The sequence below is a fragment of the Phallusia mammillata genome, chromosome 7 (genome assembly GCF_965637545.1).
Source record: "Phallusia mammillata chromosome 7, kaPhaMamm4.hap1.1, whole genome shotgun sequence".
Taxonomy (NCBI): Eukaryota; Metazoa; Chordata; class Ascidiacea; order Phlebobranchia; family Ascidiidae; genus Phallusia; species Phallusia mammillata.
Genome location: NC_137258.1, coordinates 8,218,261 through 8,235,894, shown reverse-complemented (window position 1 = coordinate 8,235,894; position 17,634 = coordinate 8,218,261). Strand labels below are relative to the sequence as shown.

Here is a 17,634-nt window from a genome sequence, read left to right as displayed (position 1 = left end):
AAAGAGGGCGACGGCGTCTGTATGTGTTGTGTGCTGGAAAGATAACAACATTCCTGGAGTGCTGCTCGTCTCAGGAGTGGTGCAATGTTACCTTGATCCCACGACCACTGCCATTCATATCACTGTTGTCGCACACAATACCACGCTCACACAACCTTATGCCTCAATGATTTTCTCGTGTTTTTATGACCTTTTTGGGTTTTATACAACGGCCGAGACCATCGAGGCCAAGTTTTTTTTTTTTTGAAATCTCTGCCGTGCTATATTTGGATCCCTTTCTGATAACATCATTGAGTAAACACGTAACATTCATTGTTAGGCCATGTGTGTAAGGATGGATTAAAAAAATCGAATATTTTGCTGGGTTGTGTCATAAGATGCATTTTTAACAAACTTTGCATGTATGATTGGGACCCATGCGTTTCTGTCTTCGGTAACAGTCTTGTCTTAAAAAACTTCTGGGACCCAATGCAAAACAAAATGTAGTAAATACTTTTTTTTTACCTCGGCCACTGTGTATATGAAACAGTAATGCGTTAAAATTGACTCGTTAAGTTTGGATATAATCTTGTGTTTGTCAGCTATAAAAGTGCACAGTGTTTTTTGACTACATTGGTTTAATGAGGTGAGTCAATCTATACTTCCTAATTGGTCATAATCCAACGACAAGCAATAGTTAAAGTTCGTGTTCAGAATCAAATGATGAGTATCACAAATGTTTTTTTGCGGTAGCTTTGAAAACAAATTACTGTGCGTGTTTTCTCTACGGCTCCACGACATTTTCTGATTCCCTATTGTGTGCGCGTGCAGCAACCGCGGGCTAGGTTTGAAAGCCGGATACGAAATCGGTCTTTGATCCGATTCGCTCAATTAGCAAAACGATTCATAGTTTGCGCACAAGACCGCGGTGCAAACACTTTCTCTCGTGCCGCTTCGGACTGAGATGAAACGTAAACAATCGGACTGCTTTGCCACGCGTGAAAGCGCCGACTGCAAAATCACTTGTGTGTGACGGGCGTCGCGGTGGACAGCAATTACCGGGCGGTCGGCAAGATTAGATACTAGCGCAGAGGCTTGTTTTATTGTAAAAATGTTATTCGACAAACTTTTGAGCGGCCTGGACAACTTAGAAAAACAGCCCTTGGTCTTGATTGAACGGGCTCATGGCGACATGTACGCTCCTTATCTTCGGCTCCGATTGTGTTTAGCGAAACGGCAAGGCCAGCTCTTATCTGTCTATTATTCCGGCCAGGCTGCTAGACTCGCGCTTTTGAGTCGCTGCGGCATAAGGAATACAAAACTTCAGAACTGATATAAGTGGATTGGAAAGCTCAGAAACGTGTATTTGCAGAAGTTTTTGGGGCAATACCCTTTGTGTATTTTGTGAGTCATAGAATTGTTGTTAATGTTGCGTTTGTTCATTGCTCGTGTGGCGAAGTGTGAGCCGAGGCTTTCAATCAACCTCAATCCATCTTTCATTATGCGGCGAAGTGAGCTCGCCAGTCCGTGCCAATCGCCCTGATGAGTCAGTACATTCAAACCAACGGCGGTGAACGCTGGCTCAGGGACACGAGACAGACAGAAAATGTGTGTGTTTACCGTCTGTGAATTTCATGTCAGGATGTTAACGCTCCGAGAAGTCTTTGTTAGCACTTTTATCGCCACAAAGACAACTCCCGAGGACACGAATTTGGCCCAAGGTCGGTGGCAGGTGCAGGGCCGATTACAGAATGTAGTATCAGTTAAGTTCGTGCAGGTTTCTTTAAGCGGAAAAGCCCTTATCATTTTCATCAATGGCATGAGATCAGGTTTGCGTCTAGCAAGTGATGGAGCACGTTTAAGTAAAAGGCCAACGAGATTCGAAAAATTGGATATCGTTTTCGCACTTGCTTGGCTTTGGAAATGATCCGTAGGCAGCAGTAAACAAAGTTACGAGTGTGCGAGGTGCTTTGTTCTCTGGGGAAAGCTTTACCTATTTGGTTTAACGGGCCATATGTATTTGACCTTTATGTGCTGTTTCAAAGTCCGTTTGATACATATTTATAGGGCCTAACCCATATCCCGTCCTAAAATAGGTAATGGGGCAACGTTTAGACGTGCTGTTGAGCGTATATGTATATTAAACTAATGGTTGTAAATTTGCCTTCAAATCCACATCCATCGATTTGCGGGAGCTCGCTTATCAACACATGTGGCGTGAAGAGTAAATCGGGTCGATTCTGCCGCGTTCCAATGACGTAAGACGTTGTTTTTGCCGTCCTGGTTAATATTTGACTGTGGCACGATTGCTTCGTAGGGGCTATTGGGAGTTTAACCTGGTTTCTAGCCTGCAGTGGAACACGTAACACGCTATGTTCAAACTACGGTATTACGTCATGTGGTGTTGGTAGCCCTGACGGAACTTGTCATGTGAGAAAACAGGTTTGAATCTAAACATTGAATGATGAGTGTGGTTAGTTTGTGAGTCACGATAGTATCTTCAATTGAAAGCGATGCGCCTCGTTTAATGTGGTTTTATGTATTTGTTTGGCTTGGTTGGACTGACAACACTGGCTGCCGTAGGAAGGAAAGCTTGTTTTACTGTAGAAAGCCTCGGGCAATAGACAATGTAGATTGCAAAATAGGAGATTGAAATGGGCCATCGTCTTTTGTAATTACACCACCATAAACGGGCGTCGGTCAGCCAAAGACGAGGCGGGCATTCTGTGCCAAGAACATTCGCGTACAGTACCTCCTATCTTCCTTTAGAGAAAGCAGAAACTCAATATAAAGTAACTTCAGCACAGACGTATATGTCTGACAGGGAACTGATTTTAGGTTTCAGTATACACTGCTAAAAATACATCAGTTTTGTACACAGGTAGGGTGGACAGCAGTTGAGCTGTGTAAGACAGTGGGAAAGTTGACACGCGCAGTGTTTTGTTGAAATGAAACCCGAGCTGATCACGTCCAAAGCAGTTGTTGGGTTACAGCATGGATTGTTTTCTTACGGTCTTGTTGCGCAGTCGTGGAAGTTTGTGATTGTGGGTTGCGCAAACTGACCAAAACCGCATCAGACACGAGAAAGCGGAAAGTCTAGTCATGCCAAGGTGCTGATATGTGCACAAACATATTTTTCAAGTTGTTGTGATTAGGTGGCATAGAAATATACTCATTGTTGTTTAGATAGAAAGGTGCCAGATAGGTTGTTGTGTATGTTTACATTTTGGATCAAAGTACGGCACTTCGTTGGCCGAAATACGGTTTAAGCTAGTGTTCTTTTGGCCTGTGTTGGAAAGGGCCAAACAGAAGTTTCGCTTCGCGTTTGATCATTAAGTAAACGAACTGGTACAAAGTACAGCATTATTAAAATAACAGGTACCTGTTCCCTGTGGGGTTACGAGATGACTCAGTTGTTTTATTGTGGGAATATTCATAAGCCAATTTCGGAATAGTTTCTCTTTCCCACGACGGTGTGGGAAAGGCTCAGCCACCGTTGGATTAAGCCAACAAACTTGGCAAGTGACTAATAGCCGCGTTGAGATTTAACGACCTGCAGCTTCACCCAACTTTTCTTAATGTGCCCGTAAAATCGCTTCGCCCGTAAGGTACATTGACTTTCAGATGGGTTTCCTGTATAGAACCACAACTTTACGGTTCTGACAGTGGGCGAGGAAACCACCGAAGGTTTTGCCTTGACGACAGATGGGTTGGATTAAAATCGTGGCCGTTTGGCAGTAAAGTGTGTTTTACTGAATTGTGCATGCTTTCTTTGACTCGGCGATCCGCTTAGTGCTGTATTGAACGCCAACCTTTTGCTGTAGGCTTTCCCGGTCTTTTTGACTCTCGTATGTAGCGATCGTTGTCAACTGTACAAGATCGCTGGCATGTTTGCCTACAACAGCCGGTGCCTCGTTTTTCATGTCATTGAATGTTGTTTGTCTTCTCGTCTGATGTGTCGTTCAGCGCTGCCATCTTTCTCATTTGACATCCTGCTGCGAATTTCAATGTTGTTTGATTTTCGTTCAGCGAGAACTGCTCCTTGCCCCTCGTGTTTTATTACACTTGCAATATAAGTTTTATGTATTTGTTAAGGCAGGCAAATTCATTTCCGTTCCTAATTCTTGCTTAATCCCTTTCAGGTTTTACTGTGAAAATCTGTTTATAACATATAGGCAACTACCCTGGCAATTTTTAAAAGGCACCATCTTTACTTTTTACTTCAAGGTTGGTTTACACTGTGCTTTAAATCAAACGCTATATTGGTGATTACTTATGTGTTGTCTTTGGGGTACGGTTCTACATAACCTATCACTATTGAACTACAGTAGAACCAATGATCAGCCAGTTTCAAGTGAAGGGATATATATATATAAGTCATTTTTACTATTGTTAACCGGCTTTCAATCTTGCAGAGCCCGCGATCGAGGAGTCCCCATCGAGCGACCGCGTTCATGGCACGCATCTAAGCATTCTGACCTCGAAGTGGAAACTGCAAGAAGTATGAGATCGCCCACCGCATACCACAACAGTCCTTCGGCCCAACGTCGCCAACAGAACCAACCACTGTCGCAAAGACGCCGATCCAAAGGCTGGGGCGAGTCGGGCGATCTAAAATCTGTATACAGAGGCGATGTCAACGGCTCAAAGGACTCCCTCATATCTGGTGGCTCGCACCGCAGTAACCGCCTGAGTGTGTCAAGCTCAAGGAGTTCAGGGACTATGTCCAGCTCGCGAGGTAGCTTGGATAACCTTATCGACAACGCCAACTACCCGCAGATTATTTTGAACAGCAATAATCGCCATAAGCACTCGTCGCCGTCAAAGCCACATGCCGGTATTGTAAAGGAGGCAAAAAACATGTTTGAGAAGCTCTCGCACGACACCGCTGTTCCCGCTGACGCGCATCATCAGTACAGCCGCGGATCCAGGGAAGACCTGGAGAAGATCAGCAGAGTCCGGAGGACGCCATCAGACGACGCGGATCGTTATTCTGCCAGGGATGCCAGCAGAAGTCCCTCGTATATACAGAGTGGGCCTAACAGCCGACGATCCTCATTTTCCCCGCCACCGATTGCAATGGACAAAAACGCCAACATAGCAAGGTCGTGGCGAGCCGGGGCTTACGGGAGCGAGGAAAATACCAATAACCGCGATTCTGCCAAGTACAAGATCGCCGACGCCAAGATCGTGAAGACGAATTTCGACGGTCGGCGTTCAGACCCTAAAGTTCCAGATCCCCCTCAACGGGATAGTTCCAGTATTCAAGCGGTTAAAAATTACCATGTTAGGCCACATAGCGCCAGTTCGCCGGTGAGTTTAGTTTTCTGTTGAATCTATATCTATAGTTTTGGTTTGCATGAAAGCCCGATATTTTGAACTACTTTATGTTTTGTTTTGAGTCTTAATTTACTTTTCTTATTCCCTGCAGGACGACCGAAAGCGCTATTCCTCGTCACCTGATCGTCACGTGACAGCATACTCGCCTCAACACCAGGCGTCGAGTTACAGAACCGAGACAAGCGAGCCTACTTCCCCGCCTAAATCAGCAGAAAGGAACATCGACAGGCAGCCTAAGACCCAGGGCCGACTGTTTGGAATTACATCAGTGGGAAACTCCAAACAAGTCAAAGCTTTCGACCAGGAGAAGCCAGCCGATAAAATGTCATCCAAATCACCGCCACAATCCACCACCCTCTCTAGCACTCCACCTCGCTACGAGCACGTTAAAGACTCTTTCTCGCACTACGGTCCTCCGCCTTCGGGCTCCGACTACGTTTCACGCAAGATATCCGAGCATCAGAAAACCGCATCCTATTCTGATCCCACCTCCGCTGTGTCGGAACACTCCAGAGGTGGATCTGGCGAATCGGTGGAGAGCGACCACTCGGATACTAGTCGGGGGCGCGGAAAGTATGGCGCTGTATGGAAAACTCCGCAAGTGCACAGGAGAAGCAAGTCATCCGACATCATGGCAAATGCTATTGAGGCCTGGAGCACTCATGATCCCCCGCCAGGGCCGCCAAAGCTTACCGTATTCAAGCCATCAGACGCCGAGAAGACTCCAACTAACAGTGTTCAGCCAAAGACAAGGACACCGCGGCCCAAGTCTGGGGAATACGACAGCACTGACAATCAGCCTTCTATTCTGCGTTCTTTGCAGAAATCTCAGGCTTCCTCCCAAGCTGTTCTTCAACCCGCTGCTAACTACGAAATGTTATGGCCAGCTGCGAGTGCGCAAAAGTCACCTGCTAAAACTACTTCGCCATCAGAGGTTTCCGACAAGAAACCAACCCGTAAAAGTCAAAGGTAGGTCCGTTTTTATACCATTGAAATTTTTCTGTTAAGGGTTTATTGTTTGTTTTATTTGTAGCGTGCTTGCACTGTGCTGCATACTTAACGTGCCCAAACCATGATGTAACGTGTAGTGAGCCCTATGTTGTTACAGGTTAAAACGTTTATTGCGCATTAGTGGTTTGTCAAAAATGACAAGGGTTCAAAAGTGCTCTTGAAGCCCACAAACTCATGACTAAACGGCGAACTGATTCTAAAACGCCCAGACCGCTTATGCACTAGAAACATGAAATGATGTTTTCCTAATAATTTGTACAAACACCTCAAGTTGTCATATTTAAAAACTGACATATTGTTATGTTTCAGGAATTGGAGTTACAACGAAGTTGACTTGGACGAAGCGAGCGATGATGAAACGTTCATGTATAGCCAGGACATCAGGGGAATGCAAGAAGGGGTAAAGGACATTGCGTATTGTAAAGTAGTGATTAACACATTTTGTGGGTAGATTTTTTTTGACCATATAAAACGATTGGTTTTCAAATACCTCAAATAGTTTCGGATAGTAGGTCAAAAAGTGTGTAAAGTAAATCGGTATTTAGGATGTAAAAATTTTTAAAATGGAAATATAAAGAAAAGCCACCCTTCTAGTTTTTGATATTCGAATGAATGGTGTGACCCAAAGTTTGGTTCTTTTTGGTGTGCTCTGGATACATAAGTATGAGAAACACTGGTCCAATGTATCTTAAGGACTCAACGGAAATTACTTAGAAGCTGGTAGTAAAACTGTACCGAAACAAAAAAATTGGGAACAGCTGTGAGAATAGTGCCTTTCTCCTGAGTGCAACATCAGCAAAACATTTGACCGACAACAGGATGTTGAAGTGTTGGCTTGCAAGCAGCTGAAGAATTTTGTATGTTTTCAAGGTGCTGCGGATGACTTCATTCAAGCGAAACGACCTCGCATCGCCTTCTCTGAAGAGCTTCGATCAGAAGAGGAACTTGTTTAACTTAAATCAATCCACTGCGCAGCCGTGTATCCTTCACAACAGGTACAGTATTGTGTATATCTATATTCCTGTGAGATTGGGTTAAGAACCATGTCTAGAATTTCCAACAAATATCTGCTAACTGAGTACTGATCATATTGTCAACTGGTGCCAGTTTAATCTCTGAATTAAACACTGTAAACTTCTTGTAGAAAGTCTTAAAGAAATCTGGACTGGTCGCTTATCAAATACGATAGCTAATTGGGAATAAATATTGCTAACATTAATTTGCTTATGAATGATGTTTAAAACTGATTAGTTGCTTGTGGGGCGTATAAGAAGGGTTGATATCCTGTCCTTATTTATAAGAGTTGTCCTTATTTTGAAGTGCAATGTCGACAAATTATTCTAAGAAATGCTCTATTTCTAAGAAATGCTCTTGTTTTTACTTAAGTCCCTATTTTGTCATTATTTCAACAATCAACAAATTACAACCCTGCGTATAAGGGTTCAGAATTAGTGTAATACCTATGGTCCACTTTTATTCCATCTTAACATTTGACTATCGGTGGTAAAACTAATTCTGTATTAGGTCTCGTTCCCATGGCAACGAAATCGACGAAAGCAGCGAGCCAATCTCTGGTCGTTCGAGCCACAAATCCTCGAGTGATTCTTTAGCGACACCTAGAGAGCCTGATCGACGAAGACCAAATTCCGCTGGTGTTACCAGGCGACGTTCAAGCAGGTTAGCATCGAGCATGGAACGTACATTTTAATCTCTTCGTGTGTTTTTGCATTGAAACGTCTGGCATGAAGTTTGAACTGGTTAATATGAGTGTCGGGAGTCAACCTAAACTTTAATAAAGCTCCAATAATGGGGAAATAGCATGTTGGTAGAGCCTTCACCTAACTTGATCACTCAAACAAAAAATACAAAACGTTAATAATTTAAATCGCGGCCTGATGTGCGTTGAATAAACGGTAAACCTAATTTCTACGAATTGAAATAAGAATTCATATAATATGTTGTAAAACAGTGGTCGGCAACCGCCGGTCCGCGAGGAGTTCGTTACTGGGCCGTATAATTTTTCAGGTGTAATGCTATAAAACATTTTGCCCATGTATTCCGTGAATGATAAACTAATTTAAGCGTTTTTATTGCTGAATATTTGTAGTTTTTTGAAGACCAGTCCGCGATAAAATTTTAGTTTCAAAAACGGTCCGCAGTGCAAAAAAGGTTGCCGACCCCTGTCATAAAAAACACCTAATTCATACCCCACTGCCTATCACATACATATCGCATGATTTTTCAACTGAACATCGATTCTCATGTTCGGTAATTCCCTTGGTTTTCTGCATGCTTTTGTTTCTCGTCATCAGGCATGCTCCGGTTCAACGCACCCACGTTGCGCCGACTTATAATCCCCCGCCGAATTACGGGCGAAAGTCGGAGTCCCTTCCACGAAATATAATTCCCAGGTATGCATGCTTATACTTTTCCGTCGCCTGACTGTTTCTCTGTATTTTCTGAATTTTTGTTTTTGCTGTCGAATTTTTGGAGTTCGCCTTTTAGCTTCCTTCGATTTTGAAACAGTGTGCATTCGGTGAAATAACTCCCAATCTTCTATACCTTCTATTTTTCATGTTTATGTATATTCTTCATTTTGCCATAAACAATCACAAATAGACAATGTTTATCATGAAAAAATGGTGCAATTACTTAAACATCAATATGATTTAATATTTTGGAGATTATTTTTCTTAATTTGATGTATCCTAATTGTTAACTCCAAATAAATTTGATATTTCAAATATTCAAAATCTTTCACCAATCAAGGAAGTATAATTTGCAAAAAACAAATCCATCAATTTCATATTTTAATTATCAGCAAAAAATTAACACGCAACATTGCAACGCTTTTTTCCAGCTTTACATCGGATGACTCGGACCATTTCTCTCCAACCCGGAAGCAGCCATTTTTCCCAGTGACCCCGGAACAGAGGAACAGACGAATTTCAATCGATGTGAAACCGGACATTGAGACTCCGAAAAGTGGCTCTAAGGTTGATACGAGAAAACTTGTCATCGATTATATTTCGAACAAAAACAACAGGAACGCAAGCGAAAGGTAAGTCATGACTTTCATACGACCTAATGCAGTTGAAAAATGCTGCTTACTACCATGATCCAAATCGGTTTAAACCGGAATTGGAAACTTTGATTCGATTTTTGAAAGAACGAAACGTTTCAATTTGGAAATTCAGTTTTGGGTGGTTTGTCACTTGAATATTAGAGTTTCAAACTGGTTTTGCCAGCTACTGCCCTCTTAATTCTTGACCTTGTTTAATTGTACTTGTAAAATTGTGCAGTAGTCCGTCTTTGGGCAAGGCTCAATACACGTCATCCACTAGCATCCACACGTCACACAGCGACGAGACCGAAAAACGTAGAAGGGAAGCGAAAGCCCTAGAGGGCCGGGTCACCAAAACAGGGTAAGTTACAAGTGCAAATGCATTCAAAAAAAGAACATTTAAAATTCTCAAATTTGTTTCGTTTCTGTAGTTCCTCTGGTGATTTGCGAACCGAGGGCAAACCACACGACGAGCCCCGGGGCACTCCGACATCTCATATGAAACCTGAACATGCTACTAGTGTTCGTAAACTGAGGAATTACAGCGAAATCAAAGCAAAGTTTCAGAAAATGTCCAAGTAAGTTTCGATTCCACAAATGTGTTAGCCACAACATCTTTATGGGTCCCCTTTCTGAAGGGGATACATCTTGATTTCACTTAGTTTTTTTTTGTCTTTCCCTTGACATTTGTCCATACACGTTAATGGATTTTGATGAAAATTTTACAGATGATGGATGTAATCATATGGATGCGCCATTTGCCTCGTTTGACTCGATAGCCCCAATATTTACCCCCTAGCCCCTCAGATAGGGTGGATTTTTTTAAACAACGTCCTAATGGAATGAAATTTTGACATCTTGTAGAATATGCCATTTTTGAGGGTAGACTGCTGTGTTTTACCCTGTAGTCCCAACATTTACCCAAAAACAAGACCTTACGAGACTATATGTTATTCCTTTGCAGGTCGGGCACCATGATATCGGAGGATCAACTGAAAGTCAGATCACCGTCATTGGGCAACCTCGTCGACGAAGGAATAGGTTAGTGTTCTGTATATTGACTTTTCCTTGAAATTTATAGCTTGTAAAGTGTAATCGCCCAAAATGTGAAAGTAGTTGTAGCTTCTTCAGGTCGTTACACGAGCATATATATATTATTATGTATGAGCGTTTATTTACTGTTTACTTGCAGAAGTTCAGTCACCTTCGCATAGCCTTGACGACTCGGTGGAAGGAACCCGGATGAAAAGAGATCGTTCCAAGTCAAGTCCGAATATCGATCCACCAGCTAACATTGTAAGTATTATTACCACTACAAAAGATGGGCTCAAAATCAACTTTATAAAACTCTTATGGCAATTTTATTTTTGCAGCGAGCTTTCGACGTCCTTTACAGGCGGCCTTTATCTTTACAGGTGGTCTTTAGGGTAAATAATACTGCGCGTAGTACAGTGCACGATAAACAAAGGAAAAAGGAATTAAACGCGAGCACGTCACAACGCAACGAATGATCTAATCTTTGAGCAGGTGCCTGTAGCACACTGAAAGCATCACGTCTGTTTTTATACAATTGCCGGAAGAGTTCTACAAAGTTGAAATATACGCTGGCAGCAACAGCATATATTTGGGCTTAAAATGTTTGTTTATGTTTAAACGTTCCAATTTGTCTTTAGACGTCACATCACCATGACGACAGTATCCACGCGCCGCCTCGAAGGGTACGGACAAGGCAGAGAAATTCTAACAGGTTGGTTTAACAACTTTTATCTGACATGCGATATTAGTTTAACCGTGTTCCTTTTGACGGTTACAGTAGCAGCGCGTCGTCAGCCACCACCATCAGTAACCTTTCCTCCCTCTCATCCGTTTCCACTACGTCTATCGGTAAGTTCCAGGTACTGGATGAGATCAACGAACAACCAGGATCACCGTTTCAGCGTTCATCGTCGCCATCTCCACCTGACGAAATTGTTCTGTAAGTTCTTGTTTGTTAATTTTTGTTCTCCTTTGTATTGTTACTCGCACTTGAAATTGCATTTAAATTAACAGTTAAAATAAAACAATAAACTTTCGTGGTCAGATTTATTGAGTTTTTTCTCTCCCTGGTCCTATTAAACGATTTTTCACGTCTAATACTTTGGAGATTTTTTCCAACTGATCTACATGTGCAGTAAACCTGGGTTAATCCTGACCCGTTTAGGCTAATCAATTTGACCTAATGAGGCTAAGCCCTGGATTACCCGATGTCGACTAGTTAAAAGCCTTGCCATATTGCAAATTTTTGTACTTCAAGTTTTGTCCGAATTAGGCGAAAGAGCGGATTCACCGAATCCTGTTTAACCGAAGGTTACTGTACATGCTTATGTACTTGCCAACGATACGTTCTATTTTCAACCATAAAAAATAAAACTTATCTTCTTTGTTGAATTTCAGCACTTTGTCACCGCTTGAAAACAAAACAGAGCCGCCGAATGAAACTCCTGTGTCAGTTCCTGGGCCAAAAGCGACCACCAAATCCCGTCACGCCTTTAACACCGACACGTACCGCGTCGACAAACGCCGCAAGAAACCTAAACCACGATCGCCGCGAGAGGGCGATGGGGAGTCAGGAGACGAAAAGAAACACGTGAGCAAAGTCGAACTGCAAATTACCAGCCCTATCACGGTTATGGCCACAGAAGATACAAAGAAGGCGTCTGACGTCAAGCCACTACCCCAAGAACCTCCAAAGCACGTTCTTGATGATAAAGTAGCTGAAATCGTCAAAAAGGTCCAGCGAACGACGTCGTTTAAGAAAATGATGTCCACAGCAAAACCGATGGCGCCTCCGCCTAAAGCTGAACCTGCGAAAGGTGCCAAGGAACAAATTGTGAAGAAATACTTGGAACGTCAGTCTGATTTGCCACTTCCACCACCACCACCGCCACCAGAAGTTCCAGACAAAAGTGAAACACAATCACGGTAAGTTTTTGTTGTGTAGATGTATTTTTGGCGCATTTAAAAGGTACAAATTTCAACTTTGTATGTTCGCCAGCTAAAGAGCATCAGGGATAACCTTATTTTTTTTGTGGTTGTTTTATACCATAAGAAACAACTTTAAAATAGTCTTTCAAAACTGCTCAAAAAAACATACTGCTTTAAAATTGAGTGCCGGTTTGAAATACACGTTACTTGATTGTGTTTGAAATAGCTTAAAGCAGTGCCGGTTGGTGTTTGGTTAAAGTGGTGCGTTATAGATCAGTTTGTATGTAAAGTGCGTGAGCAATCCGATATTAATGACCTGTTTAATCAAAAATGAAACGTGTCATTTACCTCACAAATTAGCGCATATGTTTTCGCCATTTACGTAGTTTAATGATTCACGTAGACATATTTCTATTATTCAACCTCGTGACCTGATATTCAATTTCTAAACGAATGACAACTTTTTATATTTTGAAGGTTAATTGCGTGAGTATTAATTTATTTCAATTTACGCGTCACTGCCGGATACAATAGTCTGTGGTTTGTATACGTAGCAATTACTAATTAGCACCAGTAAGTGTAACTTTTATCCACCCACTCTCCGTTTATCCATTACGTTTGTAACACACTTTATCAGTTTTTTCCGTATAAGCGGTAAATGTATATACATCGGCTGTGAAACTTAACCATAGTGCACGATATTTGCCACTTTTAAGCATTTTCCAAGAGTTGCCGTTTCCATGTACTTTTGTACGTTTTCAACATACATGGACCTGCGAAGGCTTGAGCGTACACTGACCTTCCAGTAGTCACCATAATTGGGTTGGAGTCTAGGCGGGTTCGTGAAATCCGCCTTCGTTTATTGTGAATCCGTGACAGCGGTCCGTTTAGCACATCACGTCACCGCAACAATACTGGGGTCCTCAACAACCGACACTCGCGCTTTAACAACATGCGTCACAACGTGCCTGTTGCATGATGTGCGATGACATAATTGACGCAGCTTCCTTTCATCGAGCACCCAGTGCATTGGACGCTTGCCCAGTGGTCGTGCCATTTCATTGCGATACACTTCTAGTGGCTTTCAAGGGACAGGCATTTCTGTTTAATTGCGTTTGCTGGCAGAAAGCATTACACGTGTGAGATTACAGCTCGTTAAACGTTTCCTATCTGTCTCCACTGTTCGCAGAGTTTGATTAGTGGTCTTGTGTAGCCTGTGGTTTAATGTGCTTGCAGCAGTCTTTTCCTTAAGCGAAGACTTATTTCCTTATAAAGACCAAGTGCAGGTTGGATCATGGATTTGATGACGCAGATACTTAGGTAATTGCTTCGGAAAAATGCTTTAAAGACTTATTGGAAGGAAGTTTAAACCGCAGCCTGATTTTGCTCAGAAGTTATGTTTGATCCTTGTCTTTCATGAAGACCAGGATTTACCAATGAAGTATTAAATGCTTGTTGAAACAGACAGGCTTTCCTAAATATGCGTAGCTTTGTACCGTTGTCTAGGTACAAAACATGCAGTGTAATAAAAAACGTTAAACCAGTAAATACTTTTGTCTAAAAAAATATGTCAACCGCCTGCTTTTATTGTCGAACCGACAGGACCGTGCATAATTCTTCGGTTCGTCGGCCTTCCGGTTTTGAAGTAGTGTTGCAGACGGACCCCTGTGACTAAAATGGCGTCCGTGATGTACATCCATATTATTTTGCATGCTCTTAATATAAACATAAACTCGCCTGAACGTCTCACATTAAGCCCAACGTAATAAAGGCCCCAATTTAATCTATCGATTAGGCAGCAAGTATCAACCTAATATAGACTGCTAATCGGTGTGGCGAAAATTCCTCTTAACATCGAACCTTGCTTTACAGTGCATTGTCTCCTACTTCACAAGAGAAGTTGATGCGACCGCATGATACCAGCTCAGTGATGCCGACCAATTGCAAGGCGAGTGTGGACAGGGAGACAATACTTACTGATACTTACAAGGACGAAACATACCTAATTGGCGATTCAGACACCGAACCACCAAAATCGGACAATAATAACAGCAGTGTTAAGCCATCTACATACGAAAACGTGCATGTAAACGGCGTTAGAGGTTCATATGAGAACGTATTTAAGCCGATAAAGGTTGCGGAAGCTCTAGAAACGCAAAAGGAAGCCGAAACAGCGCAAACCATGGAGGATAAGACAAACACAAAGGAGGAAGTGAAGAAGGAAAATCCTGAGACAGAAGAACCGAAGGTTAGTTTAGCATTGTTGTTTCAAATTCTTAACTTGGCTGGATTTCAGTGTTGTGTGTATAGGGAAACTCGAAACTATGTTGTGCACCCGTATATTTCTGTCACACTTTTGCGGTGATGACGTAAACGGATGTTTGTAAACAAGTTTTGAATCCATTTTTTAGAAGTTAAATGGATTTGGCATCTTCTTGAATCTAAATTTAGATATAATTCTGCCCAATTTCTCACAAACACAATTCCGAAAATGCCTGAGAAATGACGTGAATATAGATTGTATTTTTTTTATCTACGCGGGATTTTTTTCTATTTTGGGTAACTCCAGTCGCCTATTGTTTTCCACAATGAAATTTGTTAGGAATGGCATTAGATTTTAATCATTGTTGAGCAGGTTAACACACAGCTAAAAATTCTTGTCAAACTCACAGTAATGAGACATCACGTACGCTGTATACATCCGTCTTAATATAGCATGTGCCTCCGCTTTTATAAAACTCTAATGAATGGGCACACAGCATTGCACTCATATTCAAGCATCAGTATTGCATACCTAAACAATCCCCATTCGCCAAAAAGCACCCAACCATCTCACGTAGTTTCATGTCTGTCCTAATACGTCAGCCAAACTTCCTCAGCCGGAGGTGGAATTTCGATTTGCCATGTTTCGTTTCATAACGCTTAGGGGTTTGACCTTAGTGCAAAGGGACAGATAAAATGTAGCATTTCATGAGGCTTTAAGATCCTTGGTGATGTGCAAAAGGGTCTGGTGTTTGTTGCGGATCATTATCGTCGCCGGCTGTAGGATTTACGCGGATTTGTCCCTGCAACTTCAAGCGATGTTATCACCGTCAATATGTTTTGTATCTGCGTCTTTAATCTCACAGTCGTGTATGACTCAAATTTGAGGTTGAGAAGGAATTGTCGATCAAAGATGATTTTTTATCTTCACAGATCGTATCGAGTCCTCCGCCAGAGATCTCGCCGGAACCGCTCCTCCCGGATGTCTCACTGCTTCCGGCATCCTCTCTTGAGCAAGAACATCCTGATTTGACGCGCGATATCATGAAAGTCGATAAAAGCCTTGCTCAGGTCAGTTTGTATACAATGTCTGTCACATCTAAAGATCCCGCGTCCAGTTCGTGACTGGATCTCTAGATAGTGACGTAGAGCCTAATGATGCGCCAACATAGCTCTAATTGTCCCAAGCTAATCACCATTTGCTCTGCTCCGCAGTGGTGGGCAAAGGTTGCAGCAATTATGCCCCAGACAGAAGGGTTTTTAATTTGCTCGTTAGCGCTGGTACTGTTTATTGAAACTAGTTAGCGTTACCGCGGTTGGTAATTTTTCCTCAAGTTTTGTCGTTTTGACAAATGATTAACGCCTTTCGGGTTATGGTTTCGGGACTTCCGGGTTGTTTGTTGAGTCTGTGTGCTGTGTGTCTGGACTTGTACTGTCTCGGAAAAAGCTGTCCGATTTACGTGTTTGGTACGTGTTGGAATATAATTGTGTGCCTGATACGACTAGATACGTTTTTAGGGAAGGGCATGCAAATTCGGCCATTATGGTTTGCAAAGAACAAAATTACAACTTATTGTTACGATCCTGGCATTCTTTAACCTTATCTGCATAATAGGTAAATCATTTGCATTTGTATTGACCAATTTCGCTTCTACATGTACAGATGCTCACCACTAATAACAAGAAGACCCTGGACTACATGACAGGAGTCCTTCCTCAGCCGTCATTTGCCATCCTGCAAGAGGGAATGCGATATCGTCTCAACAAGCCCACCAAGTCGGGCGAAGAGAGTCGGCCCACGCAAATCACGTAAGTGCTGTTACCCGTTGCATTCACCCCAGTGTTGCGCAAGGCAAGAAAATTGCTTTTCCCTCAACAAAAAAAAGTTTGCTGTTATGCAACGACCGGCTTTCGAAATCCGCTTGCTGAAAAGGCCAGTCGCCTGTCTATCGTCCAATTACAGTGTCGGGTTGCGCCGGTACTTTCGTCATAACCGATCTGCCCTCGGTCGTCCTCGTACACGATTCCACCGCACTCGCGGCGAAAATGCTCAGTCAACATCCAATTAAGATATTTCCTTGCACCAGTCTGCAGCCTTCCATCTCGTCTCGACCTCCACCACTCGGCCTATTGTTTGGAAATCCAATTAGCGGATAACCGAGCCGTTCGTGCGCCAGACTGACAGCACTAAACCCGGCGCGCGAGCACAAAGAGCTGACGTAATGCAGCGTGCATAAAACCCATTTAGTGAACTTGCAAACTGCGCAGTGTGACAGTGATGAACGTGGCACCGAATCCCTTATCAATATAGCAAATACCGGTGTGATAAGAACTGTAGTTAGTAGAATTTTTCCGTAATCCTTGTGCGTGCAGCTGCAGATTGGACTGTGCGATTGCCGCCAAAGCCAAACAAACCTAAGTCAGTTAAAGATAGGAGCCAGTGAGGATGCAACGAGTTGTTGACATTTTGAAACAACTTGTGAAGTTTTCACGTTAATCCAGCATCCCTGAAAAAATCCGTAATGGATAGTCCCGAATTCCTATTTCCCAACCAGGTAATCCCTCCTAGTAAACCATGCGAAAACGCTTGAGTATATTTGGAACAGATCCATATATAACCGAGCCTAAGGGTACAATACGTTATGTTGCGATTCGTCCTCAAACCAGAGAAAATGCTGAATAACTGCACAGACGCAATTTCTCAATCCAAAAATACCCGAGTGCGTTTAATTCCGCAACATGGTGAAAACTTTTCCCAAACCAGAAGCCAATCTAGGTGCTTAATTACGCCGCGACTTGTTTAAGCCAGTGTAACGTGTGCTAAATGTTTATGCTAATCTGTCGCAGTGTATGCTAATTTGAACGTGCTGATTCGGTCCATGTCCCGTAATATCGCCTACTTAGCAGTTACGAAAGGTCAGGGCGGTGTCGAGTGTAATAACCTACAGCACCTATTAAATCTTCGTCGTCAAAATAACACAACGTATTTTGTTAGTTAAATTGCCTCAACCGAT

At 42.6% G+C, this 17,634-nt stretch overlaps 1 protein-coding gene across 5 annotated transcripts in view; it reads left to right on the top strand.

Moving 5' to 3' along the window:
* The window catches only part of LOC145239170 (uncharacterized), a 53,898-nt gene that overhangs the window by 21,303 nt on the left and 14,961 nt on the right, over positions 1-17,634 (top strand). For 2 of the 5 annotated variants that reach the window (XM_080102456.1, XM_080102455.1), the window contains exons 5-21: positions 4,395-5,292; positions 5,411-6,288; positions 6,640-6,730; positions 7,201-7,325; positions 7,855-8,007; positions 8,643-8,741; positions 9,191-9,391; positions 9,633-9,755; positions 9,826-9,972; positions 10,359-10,435; positions 10,587-10,690; positions 11,068-11,141; positions 11,208-11,369; positions 11,828-12,355; positions 14,231-14,606; positions 15,554-15,691; positions 16,284-16,429. In XM_080102456.1, the coding sequence (XP_079958582.1) occupies positions 4,395-5,292; positions 5,411-6,288; positions 6,640-6,730; positions 7,201-7,325; positions 7,855-8,007; positions 8,643-8,741; positions 9,191-9,391; positions 9,633-9,755; positions 9,826-9,972; positions 10,359-10,435; positions 10,587-10,690; positions 11,068-11,141; positions 11,208-11,369; positions 11,828-12,355; positions 14,231-14,606; positions 15,554-15,691; positions 16,284-16,429 (4,320 nt within the window). Of the gene's footprint in view, positions 1-4,123; positions 4,207-4,394; positions 5,293-5,410; positions 6,289-6,639; positions 6,731-7,200; positions 7,326-7,854; positions 8,008-8,642; positions 8,742-9,190; positions 9,392-9,632; positions 9,756-9,825; positions 9,973-10,358; positions 10,436-10,586; positions 10,691-11,067; positions 11,142-11,207; positions 11,370-11,827; positions 12,356-14,230; positions 14,607-15,553; positions 15,692-16,283; positions 16,430-17,634 lie in introns of those variants that run through there. The other 3 variants (XM_080102459.1, XM_080102458.1, XM_080102460.1) reach the window with 2 other exon arrangements.